General features: G+C 34.1%; 3 protein-coding genes and 1 non-coding gene across 5 annotated transcripts; 2 read left to right on the top strand and 2 right to left on the bottom strand.

Moving 5' to 3' along the window:
- Positions 1-461: 461 nt before the first annotated feature.
- On the bottom strand, positions 462-3,761 carry LOC140815322 (3-oxoacyl-[acyl-carrier-protein] synthase I, chloroplastic-like). Its single transcript, XM_073174448.1, has 7 exons — positions 3,225-3,761; positions 2,174-2,605; positions 1,814-1,987; positions 1,312-1,425; positions 1,088-1,189; positions 871-937; positions 462-762 (listed from the first exon to the last, which is right to left on the bottom strand). The coding sequence occupies exons 1-7, from the start codon at positions 3,681-3,683 to the stop codon at positions 695-697; spliced, it is 1,416 nt and encodes a 471-aa protein (XP_073030549.1). The 5' UTR covers positions 3,684-3,761; the 3' UTR covers positions 462-694.
- A 943-nt stretch (positions 3,762-4,704) lies between these two features.
- Positions 4,705-8,126, bottom strand: LOC140815332 (uncharacterized protein ycf23-like). 2 transcript variants are annotated; one of them, XM_073174458.1, is made up of 9 exons: positions 7,840-8,125; positions 7,546-7,611; positions 7,025-7,099; positions 6,444-6,506; positions 6,268-6,327; positions 5,985-6,074; positions 5,787-5,894; positions 5,017-5,139; positions 4,705-4,915 (listed from the first exon to the last, which is right to left on the bottom strand). In XM_073174458.1, the coding sequence occupies exons 1-9, from the start codon at positions 8,044-8,046 to the stop codon at positions 4,784-4,786; spliced, it is 924 nt and encodes a 307-aa protein (XP_073030559.1). In that variant the 5' UTR covers positions 8,047-8,125; the 3' UTR covers positions 4,705-4,783. The 2 variants fall into 2 exon arrangements, with proteins under 2 accessions (XP_073030559.1, XP_073030560.1); XM_073174459.1 differs by lacking the exon at positions 7,546-7,611 and having other exon boundaries at positions 7,840-8,126.
- An 8,434-nt stretch (positions 8,127-16,560) lies between these two features.
- Positions 16,561-19,868, top strand: LOC140815317 (probable beta-D-xylosidase 5). The gene is made up of 6 exons (XM_073174443.1): positions 16,561-17,032; positions 17,132-17,437; positions 17,531-17,700; positions 17,793-17,893; positions 18,302-18,643; positions 18,737-19,868. The coding sequence occupies exons 1-6, from the start codon at positions 16,571-16,573 to the stop codon at positions 19,768-19,770; spliced, it is 2,415 nt and encodes an 804-aa protein (XP_073030544.1). The 5' UTR covers positions 16,561-16,570; the 3' UTR covers positions 19,771-19,868.
- Positions 19,869-20,574: 706 nt separating this feature from the next.
- TRNAL-UAG (transfer RNA leucine (anticodon UAG)) lies at positions 20,575-20,654 on the top strand. The gene has a single exon. It is a non-coding gene; the product is annotated as a tRNA-Leu (tRNA).
- The last annotated feature ends 2,311 nt before the right edge of the window (positions 20,655-22,965 follow it).

Genomic DNA, 22,965 nt, shown 5'->3' with positions numbered 1-22,965 from the left:
ATGAAAGTTATCATTATTCATTATTTAATTGTTTGAGTCAATTAGTCAAAAAGAAAATGAATTTATTTTGAACTAAATATATATAATCGTTTCATTATAGATTAAATTTATATGACTTACATCCGTACCTAAGTACAAATAATTAAAGATATATATTTAAATGTGTTAAATGATAATTGATAAATATTCTACAAAAATATAATATTTATACTATTTATAAATTTCAAGATAAGTAGAGTAACTGCTTTTATCATTCAAAACAACGATTAAATTCACAAGTGAAATCAAAATCTTCTGATGAACATGTATGTGTTGATATAAAAAATGCTATGTTTATCTAATTTTTCAATGAATATATATTATATTTTGATTGGAAATAATTTATGCATGTGCATGTTTATATGATTTATTATGAAATCAATTAATATTATACTTTCGAAGTTTCCGAAAGAACCAAGGATGGATTAAAAATATAATTTGACAAAAGAAAATCTTGCTAATTGCAGAAAGTTATGGACTTTAAATTAAGAAAAGCTCTAGTTCCAATAAATCTGAAGCAAGGAATGATCAAAGATTCAAACCATAGAACTGAACTTAAAAATTATTGCGCCAAATTAACAAAAAAGCCGACGATAGACTCAATGGCACTCTGGTAAAAACCGCCTGCTTCTGCTGCAATGGAGTGCAGCTCTGGTCAGTGATTGAATGCAGAAAACACGACAACAGAGTTGTGTCCACCGAATCCAAATGAATTTGAAATGGCTGCATTTGATAAAGAGCATTAAAATCTTGCAAAAAATCCTCATTTAACAAGGAGTTTTAGAATCGGTAGAGAAAAATAGATGAAAGGGGAACCAAAAGGTATCATACCAACGTTTACATCGTGTTGCTGCTTTTTGTTTGCAACAGTGTCAAATTCCACAGAAGGCTCTGGGTTCTGCGTTAATGATAATAACATATTGTAAACTGGAGAAGCAAAAGCCAACTAATGTATCAAACAATTGAACAGTTTTTTCAAAGATTTCCACTGATGCACACATAAGAGGTAAGTTGTAGGATCGTGGCAAACTAGTTTGTTTCAACTTACAAATTGGTTGATGGAAGGGTGAAGCCAGCCTGTTGTAACTGCTTTGATGGTTGCAATAGCTTCCAAACCTCCGGCTGCACCGAGGCAGTGCCCAATCATTGACTGTATAAAATAAGAAGTGAGAAACCAACCATAAATAATGTCTCATAGTGTCCGAAATCTCAAGAATACACAGGCAAGGCAGGCAGATACATGGTGGGTGTAGTGCTTGTTGGGGATCTTACCTTAGTTGCGTTGATTTTGATGCCTGAAGTGTTTTTGAACACCTTCTTGATTGCATTTACCTCCGCTAAGTCGCCTACTATAGTGGAGGTTGCGTGGGCGTTGATATAGTTAACCTGAAATGGAGCATGAACCAAACGAGTTATTTCCAAGAAATCTGCAGAAGTTTCACCATAAATGGTTGATTTTGAAGTGCTAGAAATCTCAAAAAAGATAACATGGGACATGAGTATAATGACAACAAATCGATAGGCAGATACGTTAAGACTCTTGACACATTCTGTTTTTGTATCCGGAGTTGTGGCTGCATGTCACTATATTGTAATGAAATGAAGCATGCAAATACCTCCTAAGGGAAACCCCAGCATCTTCTAGAGCTGGGGTACAATGACAACAAATCAATAGGCAGATAGTTAAGACTCATGACACATTCTCTTTTTGTACTGCAAGCCTGAGTTGTGGCCGCATGTCACTTTACTATAATGAAACGAAGCAAGCAAATACCTCCTCAGGGGAAACCCCAGAATCTTCTAGAGCGCTAAGAATGCATGACGAGACACCAAGGCCATCAGATCTAGGATCTGTCATATGATAAGCATCACAGTTAACTGCACCTCCCAAGTATTCAGCAATTATTGGTGCATTTCGTTTCATTGCATGTTCCAGACTTTCCATCACCTGTTCAAATTGAATGATAACATGATATTTCGGTCAGAAGTCTTATTGACCAGATAATTTTTGCAGGAAGATGAAAGCAGAAGGAAAATTAAATGATGTGCCATGTCAAAAATCAGAACAATCTAAAATCCAGTTTAAAATACCACAAGTCCAATATTTATAATTAAGAAAGAAAAAAAAGCATACCAAGACTCCAGCACCTTCACCCATGACAAAGCCATCTCGCTCTTTGTCCCAAGGTCTAGAAGCAGTTTTGGGATCATCATTTCTTTGAGACAAAGCCCGGCATGCGACAAAACCTCCCAGTCCAATAGGAATAATAGCCGCTTCGGTTCCACCAGCTACCATTATATCAGCTTCACCTCGACGGATGTGATTTGCAGCAGCATAAAAGCAATAATTTGACGTGGCACAAGCAGTTGATATCGAGTAATTTGGACCCATCAAGCCAAGATCAATTGCAAGCAAAGCAGATGCCATGTTTGTTATAGCATAAGGAATGAAAAACGGAGTTATTTTCCTGTGACCTTTCTCTATAAGTGCCTGAACGCCGTCAGAGAAAACTGTAAGACCACCCATTCCTGTCCCAACAAGAACACCAGCTCGAATTTTATCAATCTGCAATAATACCAAACTACAACAATTAGAGAGGGTGGCCTACAACTTCAAACAAATCAATGGCAACAATTTTATAATTATTTTCTCGACAGTATCAAAATAATTTAAAAAAAAAATCAGAAGAGTTAGTACATGTTAGGGGTGTACTACATATATTAGCAATAAAGCATTGATTTGCAGCTGCTATCCCAGTTTTCATAACCATAAAAAGTTTGCTTTTTAATGGTTGTAAAGTAACAAGCGGAGGATCAGCCATCAATTAAGACAAAACTACATAATTTCAAGAGTTAGCAATGCCGTTGTGTTCCAAAAAAGTAGCAATGAATTCCATATAAAAAATTCGAGACAAAAAACCGAGAGAAAAAAATTCAAGAAAAACTCATCAAAATGAAATGAAGAGCGAGCACCATTCACCACAAGAATATGAACAATAACAGATGCATAAATGACCAAAGTTTGAATAAGGAAACTACTTCACCGAATGAAATGAAATCCATACAACAAAAAAAACTCATAACAGAGAATTTTTAAATCACTCAAAACAAATTCGAAAACCTTAAAATCAAAGCACATGGATCTTCAATAGAATCAATCCATAATTCTCCCAATAAACTCTTACCTTGTCAAGCTTATCACTCCCAAGATCCGCACTTTCGAGCGCCTTTTTCCCCGCAACAATGCAGTACCTCAAACAGTCGTCCAATCTCCTATCGTTCTTCCCATCAATGTACCCGTCCGATTTGAATCCCCTAATCTGTCCGCCAAATCGCGTGGGGAATTTGGACGCATCAAAGCGGTCTATTAGAGTGATGCCGCTCTCACCAGCAAGCAACTTATCGTAAAACACGTCTACATCATTTCCGAAAACGGAGACGAGGCCCGTGCCCGTAATCACCACGCGCTTCTTGGGGTCTGTCTCGCGCTTTGGCGCCGCGACGACGGCGGAGGCAGAGACAGTGAAGGGGAGACTTCTGGCGAGGGTATTGGCATTATAGCGGAGCAAAGGGGAGGATTGTTGAGGTTTCCGGAGGGGATCGAGCGGGGAGGAACGAAGCGCGGTAGATTGAATTGCTTGCATGATGGAAACCGAGTACTTCGATGGGAACGATGTGGTGACAAATAATGGTTAAGAAAACTTTTTGGGTATTAAAAATGAAATAGATTGCTTCATAAACTTTTTTATTTTTATATATTCATTCATTCATTGTTTTGTTCTTGGTTTCTCCTCCCATTGTTTTATGCTTAGTAAATTCATTGTCTGCTTCTACCAGATCTTTTCTCGTGCTTCTAAATGCTTTTAATTACTACCTCCGTCTCAATTATTTTACTAGTATCATCGACAACTTTATTAGAAGGAGTATCACACATTGTCTTTTTTTTATTTAATTCATAATTAAAATCACTAAGTATTAATGTTTGAATAATTATTAAAACAATTTTAAATGTTATTACAAAAAAATATTATATAAAAATATTTATATCATTTGAGATAACCACATTTAAATAAAGATATCAATCTTCCAATATTAAATTGTAGCTGTTACTAATAAAATAAAAAACTAAAAAGTCATATATTATTTTTTCTATCAAAATTTAAACAATAGATATATATTTTTCAAAACTTCAAGATTTTTTGTTATTTATTATATGAATAAATTTTGATTAAAAAGATTATCTATTTTTTATAACATGTTGCAAAATATTATATAAGTTCTAATTAAAATATATAATGACAGTTCATATACGAAAATTCACTATACGTTTTTTAAGAAGTTCTTCTTAAAAACGTAATATTATATAAAATTTATATTTTATTTAATATGATATAAAGTAGTGAAAACTAAATATATAAAAATATCACAAAACTCATAATCATAACCAATATTAAATGAAATTATATATGTTATATAAACACTTAATGTAGTTTATGTTTTCAAGAGACATCAAATTAAAATATAAATTTAAAAAAATTAAAAACTTCGTATTTAATTATACATTTATTTCATACATGTTTTCAAATATTTAATGTTATATGTCAATACATTAATACTAATAAATATTTTTTTTATAACAATTTTTTAAACAAAACTTTCCAAATATGTCGAAAATTTTGTTTTATATAGATATTGATGGGGGAAAATTTAGATCAAACTCCCGTGACTTTACATTGCTTTCTGACTATAACCTCAAACTATTCTCTTCAAATACAACTTTTTCCATGGTGGATAAGTTCAATGACTGTGCTATGCTTTTAACTTCTGCGATCATAGCCACTACATCATTGAGCTTGTTCACTGCTGACCCTACACCCTGTGGATAAATAAGTTTCCCCGGCTAAGACAGGATGAGGAAAAAAAACAATGGCATAAATATGGTAAGTGTAAAACTCAAGGGTTAGGATTGAATCATACCACACCAGAAGCTCCTGCTGCCATTGCCATGGGTGCAGTTACAGAACTTAGTCCAGATGAACACATTACCGGTAATTTTACCGCACGCGAAATAGAATAAGCTGCTGCCAGAGTTGGGCTTGCCTATAGCATCAAGCATCAAACATCAAACAATTTCAGTCAAATTGCATTGATTATGCTTAAATAACCATGACACCGAAAACATGGAGTCTGCCACAAAGATTTATGTGATTCTCATAACTTGTTTGAAGATCTTGATTGATTCAAAATATGCAAGAAAAGATTTTAAGAAAAGCCCTGCTACTGTTAAAGGTTATCATCTTTTATAAATTCCATCATCTTTTGGAAAATAAAGTATTAAAAGGCAGTATGAAAGAACAGTTAATGGCTCTATCACCATGTCAGGTGACATATATAAAGTTCATGGTCGGATATATTTCATGATTCAACTTTAATTCGTATATCAACTGTATTTTGCTCAATGTAGCACACAATATCCCACGACATTATACAGAAAATGGTACACGAGTGGCTGGCATTCATGTATTGCTTTAAGAAAAAGATATCCAGCGTATATTTTCTATGGTTTCACAATATGCTATTGTTCTTCAATCAAACCTTAAGACCTCAAAGGGCAACAACATGCTAAAATTCGAGGTGCATCTCATGCTTTCTATCGTCCCTAACAACACAGAGTATATCTTAAAAACAAGTAATCAAGGAATATAATTGTACAGTAGAGCGAAAAATTAAGGCATGGGCAAGGCTACCTTTTCAATTAAACCAAGAACACCAGGCTTTGATGGATTCGAAAACTTTCCTCCTTCAGTCTGGATTATGTCAACACCTTCTTGTTCCAACTGTTCAGCTAGTTTCACCTGTTGTCCTCAAAATGATGTTATGAAACTTAAATAGAAGCTTGATTTGAAGTGAATTAACTTTATGCTCATCATAAGCCAGAACAAAACCTGGTCAGGAAGGCTCAGTGTATGAGGTACAGTGACTGACAGCGTGACAGAAGGAAGAATCTTTTTTGTCTCCTTTGTTAAACTGAGGATCTGTATCGCAAAAGGATAGTAGATGCTAAAATAGAAAATGATACAAGGAAAAATTGGGAACTTACAAAATCCTTGAAACCAACTTCACGACCATTTATTTCCAGATGAGGAATTTTTCGTGACTTCTATATTAATATAAATATATATAATCAGAAAGAAAAATGTTTTTACACAACCAGAGAGCTTCTAATACCTGTTCGGGAGAGAAAATCAAACCCGTCTCATAAAATGAGTCATAATTCCCAATCTCGACCTGAAACATTAGATTTTACCTTGGATTGGAAAATAAAATGATTTTATGATGACTTCAACTTATTAATTTTAAGAATATACAAAAGCAGAACAATCAAAAGAGAGTTGGCTTCCAACCATCAAGGCTCCTGCTTCAACAGCTGCTGGAAATGCTGCAGGATCTACAGAAGAAACACATACCTGCAAGTAAAGAAATTTGAGTTAAAACGGTAGGATGGTTGGATTCGGGTAAAATTAGACTGATGGATGAATCTAACAATAGGCAGCTAAGCTGTGGCTTGCGTCATCAGCTGAAGTATTTCATACTTCGTAACTTATAAAAATGCCGTGGAATTCTAGAAAATTAAAAATAGGCAAGTTTTGCAAGATATTTGATGCTTCGCTGAAGCCAGCGACAACTATCCTCATGTACAAGTATATTTTTTAACCCATCTGACTTATTTGCATGCACATGCGGACAATTGACACTTTTCTCAAGATCTTTGAACAAATTTACTCAAAATATTGTTACATCTGAAGAGTTTTTTGGCATATGTCTAGATGCTCCTGATAAAAGTTGTCCACATGAACTGATAGAACAAAGCAAACAACTATTATTTAGACAACTGACAGCAAAATAGGCTAGTATTAAGTATATGAGTTAAAATAATCGGTGACAAAAGCAATGAAATTCTTCCCATGATCAGCTTAGTTTTTACCGGAAGAGAAGTCAAACTAGTTGCAAGTTTCACCAACTCAGGGTCGCAGGCAATATCCACAAGAGTTGCACCTCCCTGCCAAATTGAGCCAAACCAGGATAGTAAATAGGGATGGGATAGATAACCTTCGTGTGTGTGTGTGTGTGAGAGAGAGAGCGAGCGAGACCTAGCTAGAGAGAGTATAAAGAAGAGAAAATGAGGTAAGACAGCATTATTTCTTTGGGATAGGCTCAACTATCATTTTTCTTCAAAAGTTGTTTCAGTCTAGCAAGAAAAAGATGAAGAACATGGACTATTCCCCTCTGTATGCAAAACAAATACAAACAAAAGGTTTTAAATCTTTAACCATCCATGAATAACACCGCCGTAAATTTAAGCTAGCAGACAGGGCATGCTACAATAAGTTCCAAGGTATAAAAATAAAAAGAGAGAGAGAGAGATAAGAGAAAAATGTTTTTAACGTCCTCAAACTACTAATTTTAGTGAAGCCAACAATGCCGAAAAAGGTCAAAGAAAACAACCTTATCTGCAGCTATAACCACCGAAGCAACATTATATTTATCCAAATTTTGCAACCCTGAAATAATCTAGAGGAAATATAAAATCACACAAATCTGTCAGACAAGTCAGCTTCACCAGCTCAAGAAAAATAAATATATAACATGAAAAACGCTAATCAAATTGGGAAAGGCTCAACTTTGAAGTAAATGCATTTAATATAAGTTTTTTGTAGCGTTCGAATAAAGCAAATAAAAAAACGAAAATGGAAGCACTAATGCAAAACAGAAAGTTGTGTTTTGAAACTGGAAATTTACTTTGAGGGCTCTTCTTTGTTGGAAATCCTTCATGACTCTCTCTTTGGTGGTTGAAAGCAAAGCCTTGGTCTGAGTTATATCTTTTCTTGCCCTGGCACCTGAAACTCGCTTTGGATAAGTAGTGTCAATCAGTATCAGTGGATTTTGATTGGGTCTCAAACAGGTATTAATTATGGGTGAAACAGGGGTGAAATTTGAGGAATTCATCTCTCGCCGCTCTCAACTTTGCCCCTCTTCTTTTCCTTGAGTTGGAATGCTTGAAAGTTCAGTGTGTGAGAGAACAAAGAAGATAAGAAGTCGGAACTTAAAAATAAATCTTTTCAAGGAAAAATAAAAGAAAAATTTACAAACGGTAATTCGTAATCTACTAAACAAAAACGGAAGTTCTTACAGTTGTTAGCCGCAATTCCACTGCTTCATTCGCTCCGACAATCGTCGTGGAAGTGGTGCAAGGCATGTATAAAAAATGTAACAAAATATGTTCTTCTACTTTTAATAAGTTACCCATTTATAATTAATTAATCACGTAAATGACTTTAAAAAAATATTTCTTTCGATTTAGCGAATTCTTAATTAGACTGCGAGTTTATAATTTATTATTTTATATTATTTTGTACATGGATCATTGTTCATTGCAATAATCGCATGGGTTTTATAATCAACATAAGGTATTTTTCTCATAGTGGGTCTCATATGAGACCATCTCATAGATTCACAGATTCAACCCTAAAAAGTAATACTCTTCACATAAAAAATTATGGAAAAAACTTATGTGAGATGATCTCACGGGTCGTATTTGTGAGACGAATCTCTTATTTGGGTCACCCATGAAAAAGTATTACTTTTTATACTAAAAATATTACTTTTTATTGTGAATATAGGGTAGGGTTGACATGTCTCACAGATTATGATCCGTGAGACGGTCTCATATGAGACTCACTCAAAAATTATACTTTTTCATGGATAATCCAAATAAAAGATCCGTCTCACAAATTCGACCCGTGAGATCGTCTCACACAAGTTTTTGTCGTTTTCTTATTCCATTTCAGATAACTATGTACGCTTCATATGTTTTATAATTTCAACCACACTCGGAATTGGAGATCGAACTCCATCCATCTTCACATTCGAAACATTTTCATCCGATCCATGATCCAACTTTCTTGAAAGTCTACCAATTTCTCCTCGAGTTCCGTTAAATCGAGCACACTTATGTGATCTTCTACAGCTCGGCAGCACCAGCTCTCCATTCCATCTTTCATCGCCTTTTCTTGTCTCCTTTTGTCCTCCAATTCATCGTTCATTTCATCCCACGTTCAAGTTATGATCCGCCAGGAATCGACACTGAGATGGCCGAACGAATAGGTTTTCCCATGTCGGCAATATGCATTAAATGTCAAACTGGAATCATTCAATGAATGAGGGGAAAAAAGTCATAATTTGCAGCAGAAACACGGTTGACATATTTGACTAGGAATTTTCAGACGACGTGTTTTATACATGTCTTCACAAGGACAAGAGACTCTATAAATAAAGTTCCTCTCATTCTGAAATTATCTCTTCTTCGAGCTTTTTTCTCTCAATAACAACTTATTTAAACCTCATATGTTATGGCGCCAGAAGAAGTTGTAGGCTGGCGTAACGTGACAGCAGTAACTGATCCATAAGCTGACAAAATGCATAAAGCTCTGGGTCTTTGTTGAGCAAATGCCAATATTTTTGCCGCAATAACCTGCAGGGAATCGAATTAATACATCTCTCGCTGCATAATAATGCGGACAAAAAAATGTTATATGTGAGTGCATTGGCAGATTTTCAAAATAAATTATAGAACAAAAATTTAATTTTCTCTTTTCAACAATCATATTAATTGTTATCTCTTTAATAATTAAGTTGATGTTTTTTTTAATCTAGTATTTAAAAATATGCACGAAGATTGAGTTCCAGTAACGTGAAAGTTGAAACTGAATATTTTTATATCGCTTTTGCGAGTAGGGGTTGGGTTTCACGCAATTTAGAAGTTCAAAGGAAAATTATATTTTTGGTTTTTGTATATTTATTTCAAATTTCAACCTCATACTTCTATTTCTCTTTTCTTCTTTCAATTTTGATTATTTTTTCGATGTGACGTTGATATGATAACGTTACAACTATGACATATACTCAGAAAAGACTAAAATTGCCCAAAATTAAAATATATACGATTAAAACTAATATTAATAATATAGAAGACTAAAATCGTAAAAATCAAACATGTTACATATATAATCAAAAGTACAATTTTTTCAAATTTTAATTTTCGTTGGTAATTCTTTCCTCAATTTCGTGGCTTTGGAACATAATATACAAATAAGAGACGTGACCATTTCAAGCACATATACCATTATTGTTAATGATTTTTTAAATATACCAGTATTTATCTCTCAATAATATCAATTCTCTATACTTACTTTTATGACATACATCAAATACAAACTAAAATAATTAGATAGGGAAAAATCACAGTTTATGTAAAAATTATCATAAGCTAAATTAACAAAAATATATTTTATAGTAAAACTTAATATACATAAAAGCTGTCAAGAATCACTAATAACAATAATGGTTCAAGACCGCGAAAGTATTACTGAAACAAAACTAGTAATTGTTTACAAAGAAAGTATGCGTTGACTTCGTAAATTTCAAAGAAATTACTGACCGCAGGCTAAACATATATAATTACGAAATTTGGTAGAATTCTCTTTGGTTTTACTTAATTCCTATGTCTGACAAAACACGGTAGCATCAAATTAACAAGGGTTGGATTAAATATATGAGTTTTTAGGTGTATGGACTTTCTATGTGAGTGAATGAAAATTTGAAAGGTAGGTTTGTCTTATATTGAAATAATAAAGTGGTATAGATAAGTTTATATTGTGTAACAAAGATTGGTCAAAAGACTCTCTCTCATGCACGCCAGCCCCGGGATGCAAATCATGGGCATGATTTGCAGTGGAAAAAAACTTAACTTGTGTGCAAGCATACGAGCGCGACCTGGGTGCGTCGCTGCTTTTGTTCGCTAGCATAGTGCTTTGTGCTGCAACTCTGCTGATTTACTTGTTGTAACTTGAGAAACAGACGTCCGCTGAATCCTCGAAGCACATACCGGAGGGGGCGAATCTGTTTTAATAAAAATGTACAAGCTACAAGCCTAAGTTTGATTGAATTAAGCATTATACTACTGTTTTTTTCACGATACTGATTTGCTGGTTTTATACATTAATCATACTGTAAACAACACGCTTGTTTCTGTTACTGCTTTATTTTCGCGAGTACAATTTTACGCCTACTGTTGTTAGCATATTTTGTTTAACAACAAGTCCATATTTTCTTTTGTTTATCAACGAAATATTGTCACAATTTACGTTATTATGATAGTAAACAGCACTTGAAATAAGTCACGTCCTTTAATTTGGGGTGTATATTATATTATATTTATTATATAAAAGACATGGAACCAAGAATTTGATTTATAATTATTTTTTATAAGTCACTAAATATTATACTGTACGGTTAAATTATTTTATAACAAAAAATAGTTTTCATTCATATATATATATACAATGTTCTATATTTAGAGTTGAATAGAAATGATGAATTATGAGAGAATTAATTTCTTTTCACTTATTATTTAAAGTTGACACTTCTGTATTAATTAATTTTTAATTGATTTGGTAAAATTTTATTCAAAATTATAATCATAGCTTAGCCGTTATTTTTAAATATATCGTGATAAATGAGATGCAAATTAGTCTTTCAGTGGTTCAATTTTATTCAAAGATGTTCGTTCACCTCACAAGTTGCAACATAATTAATTGTATAATCACAAACGATTGCGTCTCCACTCCAAATTGTTTTTCTTTCCCCATAGTATTTTCATCAGCTAATATATCGTCCAATTAAAGAGCATGTATTTTACCATAAAACTCGATCTACAACAAATAACATTCAAGATTGGATCAAATTAATTATTTTAAAAAATGTTTGAATTTTTACTCCAGTTCATGAATCTGATACTGCCTTTTTAGCACTGGGAATCGTAATTTGCATCGAAAATGTACGACAAAAAAAAATAAAAAAAATCAGTGTCTGACTAAAGGGTTTAAAAACAAACAAACAGGGTGCTTCGATTGATTGGGAGATCGACCACCGATATTGCAATCAGAGGTGGCAGCCGCAGCATAGGAAGAAGAAGCAGAGACCGGAGACCAACACGATGGCTTCCAGAACGGAAACGATCCTGAAAAGGAAAACATCAATGAACCAAATATGCAAGTTGAACCTCCTCTTCCATCGGAATCCGGTGGAACTCTTCAACTTCCACTTCCACGAGCCACCGCCCGCGACCTTCTTGTTCAGCCTCTTGAAGATGAACGAAAAACTCGACGACTTCTTGTCCATGAGTCCCTTTCTCTCACTAAGAAGAAACTGTATAATAAAAACTTGGTGCCAATTACGATGTTTGGGTTTGCGACTTGTGAGTCATTTCGTCTGAAGGTTTCTTGGAATTTAAGGTTTGAATTCTTGGTTCGTTGCAGGGGTAGTTTAGGAATTGGAAATATCGTTCTTTTCTTCGTGGGGCCTTTTGGTTTGTTAACGCGTGATTTAGGAGTTCCGCATTTTCGTGGAAGCGGTATGATTTGTTGGATAAAAGGAAAGTGAAACAAGTAATTCCGGCCAAAAATTCTTTTGTAACAATTAATGCAACATTGATCGCCAGCTAATATAATGTGTTTAAAAATTTACCATACCTATAAAAATTCAGACAATTAATTGTTAATAACTGACACATATGATTTTTCCCCAAAGTCTCCACCCCCTAAGGGCTAATGCCGGCTACTATTACCTAAACACTCTCATTATATCCTTTGACTTATTTTTATGAAACCATCATTTGTTAGTAACCAAATCAAACGACAATTTTTCTATTAGTTTTGTGGATTTAGGGTTACATGAAGAATTTAATTACTTGCCATTTATTTGTGTCGAAAGCTGAAGGCGTAAAACATCAAAAGTTGATGATCGAGGATGGAAATCATGGAATCACTTTACCAATAAAGATAAGGCCTGGTCTGAAAATATTCATTTCCCATTGAAGGACTCCTAGTAGGCCAACGGATCGGAATGAAATGATCATAAAGACATGGAATTTCATTCATGCATGCTTTTGAACCGACCAGAATGTTCGATTTATTTTAAGACTGCATCGCATTGATATTTCGAGAATCAAGTTGTATTTACAAATGACATTGAACGATTATCATATTTATCGACAATAATTCTCCACATACAGTCCATACAACTTGGTGCAACTGAAATCAGATTGAACACAATAATTTTTAATTATCTTGGTTTAAGGTGAGATCATGTACATATATTCTAGGATCAATAAATTTTGAGGTATTAATTATTAAGACAGAATGTCTATATATAGCTCATGATTCAAAACAATTTCAACGGTCCATGTTCTTCGTGTGGTCTACAATGTGTGTTACTAGCTACATGCACCATCATTGCCAGCTGCTTTAACCTAGTTAATTAACTTGCACGGTTGGAAAATATTCTTTCTTTGTATGGAAATGCATATATTATATATATATATATATATATATATATATATATATATATATATATATATATATATATATATGTATATATATATATATGCTTTGAGCTAGGAATCCTCGTATCCCCCACTTCTCCGTGTCTTTAGATGCATGTTCGATGTATCTTTGCCTTTTTGTTTATAATGTCCAAATAGACATTTTGTTACGCGTGGTCCCACTTATAAAATATAATTACAACTGCTTTATCTTATTGTTAATTAAAAAGAATCGGTTTTCTTATGACACTACATGCGTAAAAAAGGTGTTGGACTTGGAGCGTTTGGTCTATTGGGCTTGTTCTTTTTTCTATGAGAAATTGGACAAGCAATGTCTAGATAAATAGTTGATAAGTGAGAAATGTCTCACATAGAAAAATAATTATAGCATTAGTGAGCTTATATTGAGTTACATTTTGTGAAGGTGTAAAAAGGATTGGTCAAGATGCTCTCTTTCACGCTCGCCGGTGCCGGGGGTGCAAATTTCGGACCTGGTCGTGGCAATGGGTAAAAAATCTTGACTTGTGTGGGCACGCGTACGAGCGCGACCTGAGTGCGTTAAATGTCGGACCGATCAAGACAAAAACTTTCACCAAAGTTCATCTGGGTGCGGCAAATGTCGGACCGATTAAGGACACTATATTTCACATACAAGCCGAGGTTTGATTCATTTTTAGCTTTTATCTACTATTTTTCTTCACTACACTGTTAGTTGGTTTTCTTTTTTAAAAGCTTTCTGTATTATATCATTCGATATATATATATATAATATATATATATATATATATATATATATGTATATATTGTGTAACAATTTTAAAACAGATTACTCATTACATGGTTTGTTTCAGATATGGCTACTGAATCCAGCGAGCAAAGGGAAATTGGTCATGTTGTCCCTCCTGTGTCGCCTCAAGTTGTCCCTCATGTTACCCTACATGCTGCTGTGGCTGCTGTCCCAGCCAATCACGGTGAAAAACTTGAAAAGTTCACTGGTGTGGACTTTAAAAAGTAGCAGCAGAAGATGTTGTTCTACTTGACGATGCTAAACCTGACCAGACTCCTCTTTGATGATGCTCCTAAACTCAAAGAGGGTGAGGGAGATGCTGAATCTGTTAGTGCCACCTCAAGTTATCCCTCATGTTACCCCTCATGCTACTGTGATTGCTGTCCCAACCAATCACGGTGAAAAATCTGAAAAGTTCACTGGTGTGGACTTCAAAAGGTGGTAGCAGAAGATGCTGTTCTACTTGACGATGCTAAACTTGGCCAAATTCCTGTTTGATGATGCTCCTAAACTCAAAAAGAGGGTGAGGGAGATGTTGAATCTGTTAGTGCGGTGGATGCATGAAATCATTCAAATTTCTTATCCGAAACTATGTACTAAACGGGTTGGTCTTATGCCGAAACTATGTACTAAACACGGATTGACTGATTCGCTCTACAACGTTTTCTTATGCATTGATCGGTCAGACATTCAACGCACTCAGGTCACGCTCATACGCGTGCACACAAGTCAAGCCTTTTCCATTGCAATCTTTCTTATACCTTCACAAAGTGTAACTCAATATAAACTCCGAAATAATATGATTATTTTCTCATGTGGGACATTCGTCACATTCCCACTTACCATCTACTTATCTAGGTCTTGTTTCTCCAATTTCTCATTTAAAAAGAACAAGCCCAATAGACCAAGTGCTCTAAGTCCAACAATGATCTGCACCATATACATTTCAAGACCATATCTTTTCTATTTTATAAAGAATATAAACACCATAAAAACATCTTGGTACATTTTTATACGACAAAATCTAAAAAACTGCCTTCATTTTCCACATTTTAAATCAAGGATAACCTTCTTCCGCATTTTATAATATCTATTTTTATAAGTTTTAATCATCTTTTCTATTTTATAAAGAATTTGCACACAATAAAAACTCGATCTTGATACGTTTTGGTATGGCTAAATCTATAAAACTGTCTATATTAAAAAAAAAATATTTAAAACGTGGATGTAGAAATATGAGAGAGGATAATTGTTATCTGAGTTTCAATTAAGAAAGATGACTAAGCTTCAGAAATATTTAAAATTTGTCGAATCCTAACAAACTTTCAGAAAATTCGGATAAAGTTTTACTCATAATCATCTTTCTTTTTTAAATAGAGTGAGTCTCATATGAGACCGTCTCACGGATCTTAATCCGTGAGACGGGTCAACCCTACCCATATTCACAATAAAAAGTAATACTCTTAGCATAAAAAGTAATATTTTTTCATGGATGATCCAAATAAGAGATCCGTCTCACAAATACGAATCGTGAGACCATCTCTCATAAGTTTTTGTCTTTTTTGCCTTTTAAATATAGTAAGTAAATGAAAACACAGGCCGGGTCTATTATTTTCTGGTGTGATGGAGCATTATTTATTATATGTTGGCTTATTAAGTTTGGATAAATTGTACATAACACGATTAGATATATAAATAAATATTTTTAAAGTATCCAAATGAATTTTATTTAATATATCCAATGATTCAATCATAAAGTTTATATAGAACAGCATACCAAAATTTTCTATTATTTTCTACTACATCAAGAGTTAATAGCTATAATTATAAATCATAATTACAAAATCAAATCAATAACTAAAAGAAATCACAATATTTGATCAACAAATCAGTTGTCATCTTCTATCCGTGTCAAATAATCAATTCTATGAATCTTAATATTTCAAATATCAGTAAAAAAATATTAACCTACTATATATTCTAAATTATAATTCAATCATTATCTAAATATTTATATTTTCGCCGTTCAAATTAATGACATGAAAGCAACAAATTAATATCAGCTTTTATTATATTTTTTAAAAGGAAAAAGGATAGTATCTTTGAAGATAGGTCAAAGGATTTGTTTGGAAATATTGTTTAGGATAAATGTTTCAGATTTTACTGATAATAATTTGATATAAAACTATCATATCCGAAAGAATTCAAAAAACAAGATAACGATCTCATTTGTTAATCTCAATATATTAACAAACATTACTTCTCTACGTACTGAACAACATTCTTGGAAAAAAACCAAAAAAATGGTAGCAAGACCATTCATCATCGTCTCTTTACTTGCGGCCACATTTCTGTTCACCTTCACTTCGGCACTAGCACGGATCAAGGATTCCACTTCCACTGTCAATGGAAACTATACCCACGTTTGCGATGCTCTTCGGTTTTTTGAACTCGGATTGAACGTTAAAGACTTCGCGTACTGTGACACATCCCTCCCATACGATGTACGTGCCAAAGATTTGATCGACAGAATGACATTGTCTGAAAAGGTGGATCAAATCGGAGACACTGCCTATGGGGTTCCAAGAATCGGGCTCCCCCAGTACGAGTGGTGGTCCGAGGCTTTGCACGGTGTCTCCGATGTTGGCCAATGGGGTCACAAAGCATCATTCTTCGATGACGTTGTCCCTGGTGCAACAAGTTTCCCGACTGTTATCACGACAGCAGCTAGTTTCAACCAATCTCTGTGGAAAAAGATTGGCCAGGTAATATTAAGTAAATATGGATTGTTTAAATAGTTACTGTTGACTTGTTCGTGTATATATTCTAATATTAATATTGCGTTATTTATTTTTGTCTTGTAGGCGGTTTCGACAGAAGCAAGAGCCATGCACAATTTAGGGCATGCGGGGCTGACATTTTGGAGTCCTAACATTAATGTTGTTAGGGATCCTAGGTGGGGAAGAGCCCTTGAAACACCGGGGGAAGATCCTTACGTTGTTGGTGAATATGCAGTTAATTATGTACGAGGTTTGCAGGATGTCGAGGGAACTGAGAATGCAACAGATCTGAACTCTAGGCCTCTTAAAGTTGCTGCATGTTGCAAGCATTATGCAGCTTACGATGTGGACAACTGGCTAGGAATCCAACGTTACAACTTTGATGCGAGAGTAAAATACAAGAAAACTCATTCTAATATTTTATTTATTGAAACGAAATTTTGACGTGAGGAGATATTTTGTTTGTTTTGCCCTTGAATACAGGTGACGGAGCAAGACATGCAGGAGACTTTTCTTAAGCCATTCGAAATGTGCGTGAAAGATGGAGATGTGAGCAGCGTAATGTGTTCTTACAACAAGATTAATGGGATTCCTGCATGCGCAGATCCACGGCTTTTGAGGGGTAAAATAAGAGGGGAATGGGATCTTCACGGGTAATTTAATTTATACAAAACTATGGTATTTATATATATGGGTTAAGTAACAGCTACTTAATTCATTTTTTTTATTTAATTTGTTGTTGCAGATACATAGTTTCGGATTGTGATTCGATTGAAGTGATGATAAATCATCAAAAATGGCTTAAAGACGAACCCGAAGACGCTGTTGCTCAAGCTCTAAAAGCTGGTCAGTTTATTTGACACGTGACAAAAAAATTGATTGCATTACGTCTCAGGATATTTGTATCCCTATATTATAGATTAACAACTGTGCACGACAAGGTGAATTTATTTTTTGGAGAATACTATATTTTTATTCTTGTAATTTTGTTAATTTGCTATTTTGTATATATGCTATCAAATTTCAATTTTAGTCACCATCATTCATTTTCGACAATTTTAATCATTTTTTTTGGTCTAAAATCGAAAAAAATAATTACGAATTAAAATTGAAATTTTATGACATAAGTGACCATAATCGAAAAAAGGATTCTCTCATAAATTTATGTTTTTGAAATATGAATGGTTTTTTATATCTAGAGCATATATATTATATAATGCGTTAATTTTTCTTCATGTGTTTTTTACGGTGCAGGTTTGGACTTGGATTGCGGGAACTACTATACTAACTATGCCAGAAACTCAGTGAGCAAAGGAAAAGTTAGTGAAAAAGATATCGATGTTTCCCTCAAGTATCTCTACATTGTTCTAATGAGGCTTGGGTTTTTTGATGGAAGCCCACAATTCGAAAAGCTCGATATGACCAACGTGTGCAGCGGTGAACACATTGAACTAGCCACCGAAGCAGCTCGTGAAGGAATTGTTCTTCTGAAGAATTCCAATCAAACATTGCCATGGAGCAAGGAAAAAATCAAGACCATAGCAGTTGTCGGGCCACATGCAAATGCCACCAGCGTCATGATCGGAAACTATGCAGGTCGTCTGACTGGTTCAATTACATAATGTGTAGACATAAATCTGTCACCTAAAACTTCATGAACTAATACAGTTTCAAAAATAAATTTTGCAGGTGTTCCATGTCAGTACACATCTCCAATTGATGGATTCGCCAAATATGGAAAAGTGATATACGAAATGGGATGTGCAGATGTGGCATGCAAGAACGACAGCATGATTTTCCCAGCAGTCAGAGCCGCGAAGAAAGCTGATGCAACTGTAGTAGTAGTAGGAATTGATCTAAGCATTGAGGCAGAAAGCTTAGACAGGGAAGATTTATTTCTTCCAGGCTACCAGAATCGGTTAATCAATCTAGTTGCATCCCAATCCAAAGGTCCTGTAGTGGTAGTCATCATGTCAGCTGGCGGTGTGGACATTTCTTTCGCCAGGGATTCTTCCAATGTTCATTCCATCCTATGGGCTGGATATCCCGGAGAAGAAGGTGGTCAGGCTATAGCAGACGTCATATTCGGCAAATACAACCCTGGAGGGAGACTACCGTTAACCTGGCATGAAAATGGATACGTTGAAATGCTACCAATGACATCCATGCCCTTGAGACCAGTCGATCACCTTGGTTACCCTGGGAGAACATACAAATTCTACAACAGCTCGAGAGTTTATCCCTTCGGATATGGCCTTAGCTATACGAACTTCTCACACTCTCTAGTCTCGTCCACAAAACATTTGCAGGTCCAGTTGAACAAATTCCAGCACTGTCGAGAGATGAACTACACCGAGGGCTTATATAAACCAGCTTGCCCTGCGATTTTGATCGATGACTTGCAATGCGACGATCACCATAACGTTGAACTGAATTTGGAGGTCAAGAATATCGGTGAGATGGATGGAAGTGAAGTTGTCATCGTGTATTGGGCTCCGCCTAACGGGATTGTGGATGCTCCAATTAAACAAGTTGTGGCTTTTAAGAGGGTTTTTGTTGGTGCAGGAGGTAGTGAGAAGGTCAGTTTCGTGTTAAACGCTTGCAAGAGTTTGGGAGTGGTCGATTATAAGGGTTATAATTTGATGCCTTCCGGTGGCGGTCATTTCATCGTTGGGGATGATCTCTTGAAAATACCAGTCCATATAGACTTTCAACCAAGATAGGAACACCGAACATGCATGTTAATTTTATGTTTTTTGTTTTAACTATTTCGATTAGTCTTGAATTTATGATAAATATTTACTTTAATTGTGGTTTATGACGTTATTTTTGAATAAATTGAATCCTACATTCTATTATTAGTTTTTTTTATTATTATTTGATATATCGATCATTTATATGAAATTAAAACAAACTAATTTTATATTATGGCGACTCGAGGCATATTAAGTACTAGTTATTCTGCACACGCGTTACGTGTGTACAATCTTTTTTATCATTATCGATGGACTAAAGTTAAAATTGACAAATTATGAAGAGACTAAATTGATATTTGAATGATTGAAATAAAAAAAAATAAAAATAAAAGTGTGATGAAATAAAAAAAAAAACAAAAAAAGCAAAAATGTAATATTACTATAACTGTAAAGGTAAAACTGGAAAAAAAAAAATGGTGTCCTCCTTAGCAATTTTTATAAGGTGCTCAGCCTTAATTAATAGTATAGAAATATAGATATACATGAATAAATAAATGAAAATATATCCTTCCTTTTCTTTTTGGTCATGTACTTTTTGAAAAAAATATATATCTAAATTCTGAGCCTCGAAATATTAATCGACAGTTTGATATAATTTTCTTATTTAGGTAGGCATGATCATAAATAATCTTTCCACATAAACAGCAATTCCATATTTTATTGTGTGGGAACTTACTACTAATTTTAAGATATAATTAGTGGCAGTTTTAGTTTGATATCGAGAGAATTGTATATTAAATTAAATAAAAAAAAAGAAATATTAGGTAGCAAGACAGTTTGGCCGAGTGGTCTAAGGCGCCAGATTTAGGCTCTGGTCCGAAAGGGCGTGGGTTCAAATCCCACAGCTGTCACTATTATCTTTTCCTTTTTCCCATTTTTGTTCAAAAACTACTCGGTTCTAGAAACTGTTAAAAGGAAAAAAAACATTGTTGAAAATATAATATTAAAATATGTATGTTGAATGTTGAATGTTGAAAATTAGGTAAAATTAGGTGTTGAATATTGAAAATTAGTGTGTGATGATGTATGTAATGAGGTAATTTATTTTGGAATATTTGTATATGAAACTCTATAAATAGAGCACTCATTTGTGAATGAAATAACAATTGAGTTGAGAGAAAAATATTATAAAGTGTGTAGTTTGATAATTTTGAGAGTTTGAGATTTTTACTTTTTACCGTAAATTTTTACTTTTTCACAACACGTTATCAGCACGAAGCTCTAAAAGTCCTACATACTTTTCCAAGCTCCAAACAGAAGAAAAAGGTAACAAAAGTAATTATATTTATTTTACTGTTATTTATTTATTGTGTATTTATTTAATATACAATATAATGTTATTATTAAAATAAATTTTTCATAAACTTGTTATAAATCCTGGGAGGATGTTAAGACGACATCCCACACTCCCGGCAAGGGATACGACAAGTATAAAAGCCTATAAGGTTTTTAAACAAAATAAATTATGACAGTCGTTATAATATTATGATATGATATATATAATTATTTAAACATGTCTAATATTATATATACCATATTATTACCATAAAATTATACAAATACATACATTTATTCTTTTATTCACCAACGGTCATAAACGGTAACAAAACGGCTAGTTTTTGCCCTATAAATATGATCTCTCAAACTCATTCAATCACCCCAACTTTCTCTTCTTCTCTAAAAATTATTCTTCATCAAATTTTCGGAGAAAAAAGAAGATGGCTTTCGCAAGATTATTTTTAATTATTTTAGTTATCATACTCACGAGTCTTGTATTTATCGGAGAATATCCTCCTCGTGTGTTTTCTTTATTTTTACGAATACTTGTACTTGTTGTTTATCCATTACTTTGTATTGCAATATTCATTAACTAATAAAATGCATCGTGATTTTTAGTACCACCATGGCAAACTTGACAAAGCTCGAATTCATCGCTCTTGACATTACTGGGAAAAATTATATGCCATGGACTCTAGATGTAGAAATGCATCTCGAGTCATTGGGTCTAAGCGAGACCATTAAAGAAAATGGCATATGCACGTCACAAGAAAAGGCAAGAGCCATAATATTTTTACGTCGACATCTCGACGATGGATTGAAATGTGAATATCTGACTGAAAAAAATCCCATGGCTTTGTGGAAGGGATTAAAAGAAAGATTTGAACATATAAGAGAAGTTATACTTCCGACCGCCCGGGATGAATGGAATACATTAAGATTCCAAGACTTTAAAAAAGTCAGTGATTACAATTCGGCGATGTATAGAATAATCTCGCAATTGAAATTTTGTGGCCATGAGATTACTGAATCTGAGATGCTTGAAAAAACATTTTCCACATTTCATGCATCAAATATTACTTTACAGCAACAATATAGAGTACGTGGATTTGCCAGATATTCTGAACTCATCGCCTGTCTTCTTGTGGCGGAAAAGAACAACGAGCTTCTAGTGAGAAATCATCAGTCCCGACCCACTGGATCAACAGCATTTCCCGAAGTAAATGCTGTAAATAAAAATGAATTTAAACCTCGGAACCAAAATCAAATTCAAAGACAAGATTTTGGTCGAGGTCGAGGTCGAGGTCGTGGACGTGGACGTGGACGTGGATTTGGCCGTGGTCGTGGTCGAGGCCGTGGTTTTGAAAATAATAGAGATAGTTATTTTTATAACTCATCTCAAAAGAGCGTCCCAAACCATCCACAGAAAAGGCATCATGAGAATACAAGTGTTAATGAGAATCACTCAAAAAGATATGAAAGTTCTTGTTACAGATGTGGTACTCCAGGACATTGGTCCAAAGTTTGTCGAGCCCCTGAGCACCTTTGTAAACTTTATAAAGAATCATTAAAGGGGAAAGAAAAGGAGACCAACTTCACTGAACGCAGTGACCGTTTGAGTGATTCAACTCATCTTGATGCTGGTGATTTTATGAATGATTTCTCTGGAAATGATCAACATGTTGGTGGGATAGAAATGAACAATTTTGATGCTGCAGATTTTCTCAATGATTTTTCTGAAAATGAACAATATAGTGGTAGAATATAAATGTACAATAATTTGTTTTTCATGTATTCATAAAATAATGTTTTATTGTATAATTATGATATGTGTTATATTTAAATATATATTGCCAGTAATTTATTTCATTGCATATTTTTTTG

Source organism: Primulina eburnea, chromosome 15 (assembly GCF_022965805.1).
Source record: "Primulina eburnea isolate SZY01 chromosome 15, ASM2296580v1, whole genome shotgun sequence".
Classification (NCBI taxonomy): Eukaryota; Viridiplantae; Streptophyta; class Magnoliopsida; order Lamiales; family Gesneriaceae; genus Primulina; species Primulina eburnea.
This window is presented reverse-complemented; position numbering and strand designations above follow the sequence as displayed.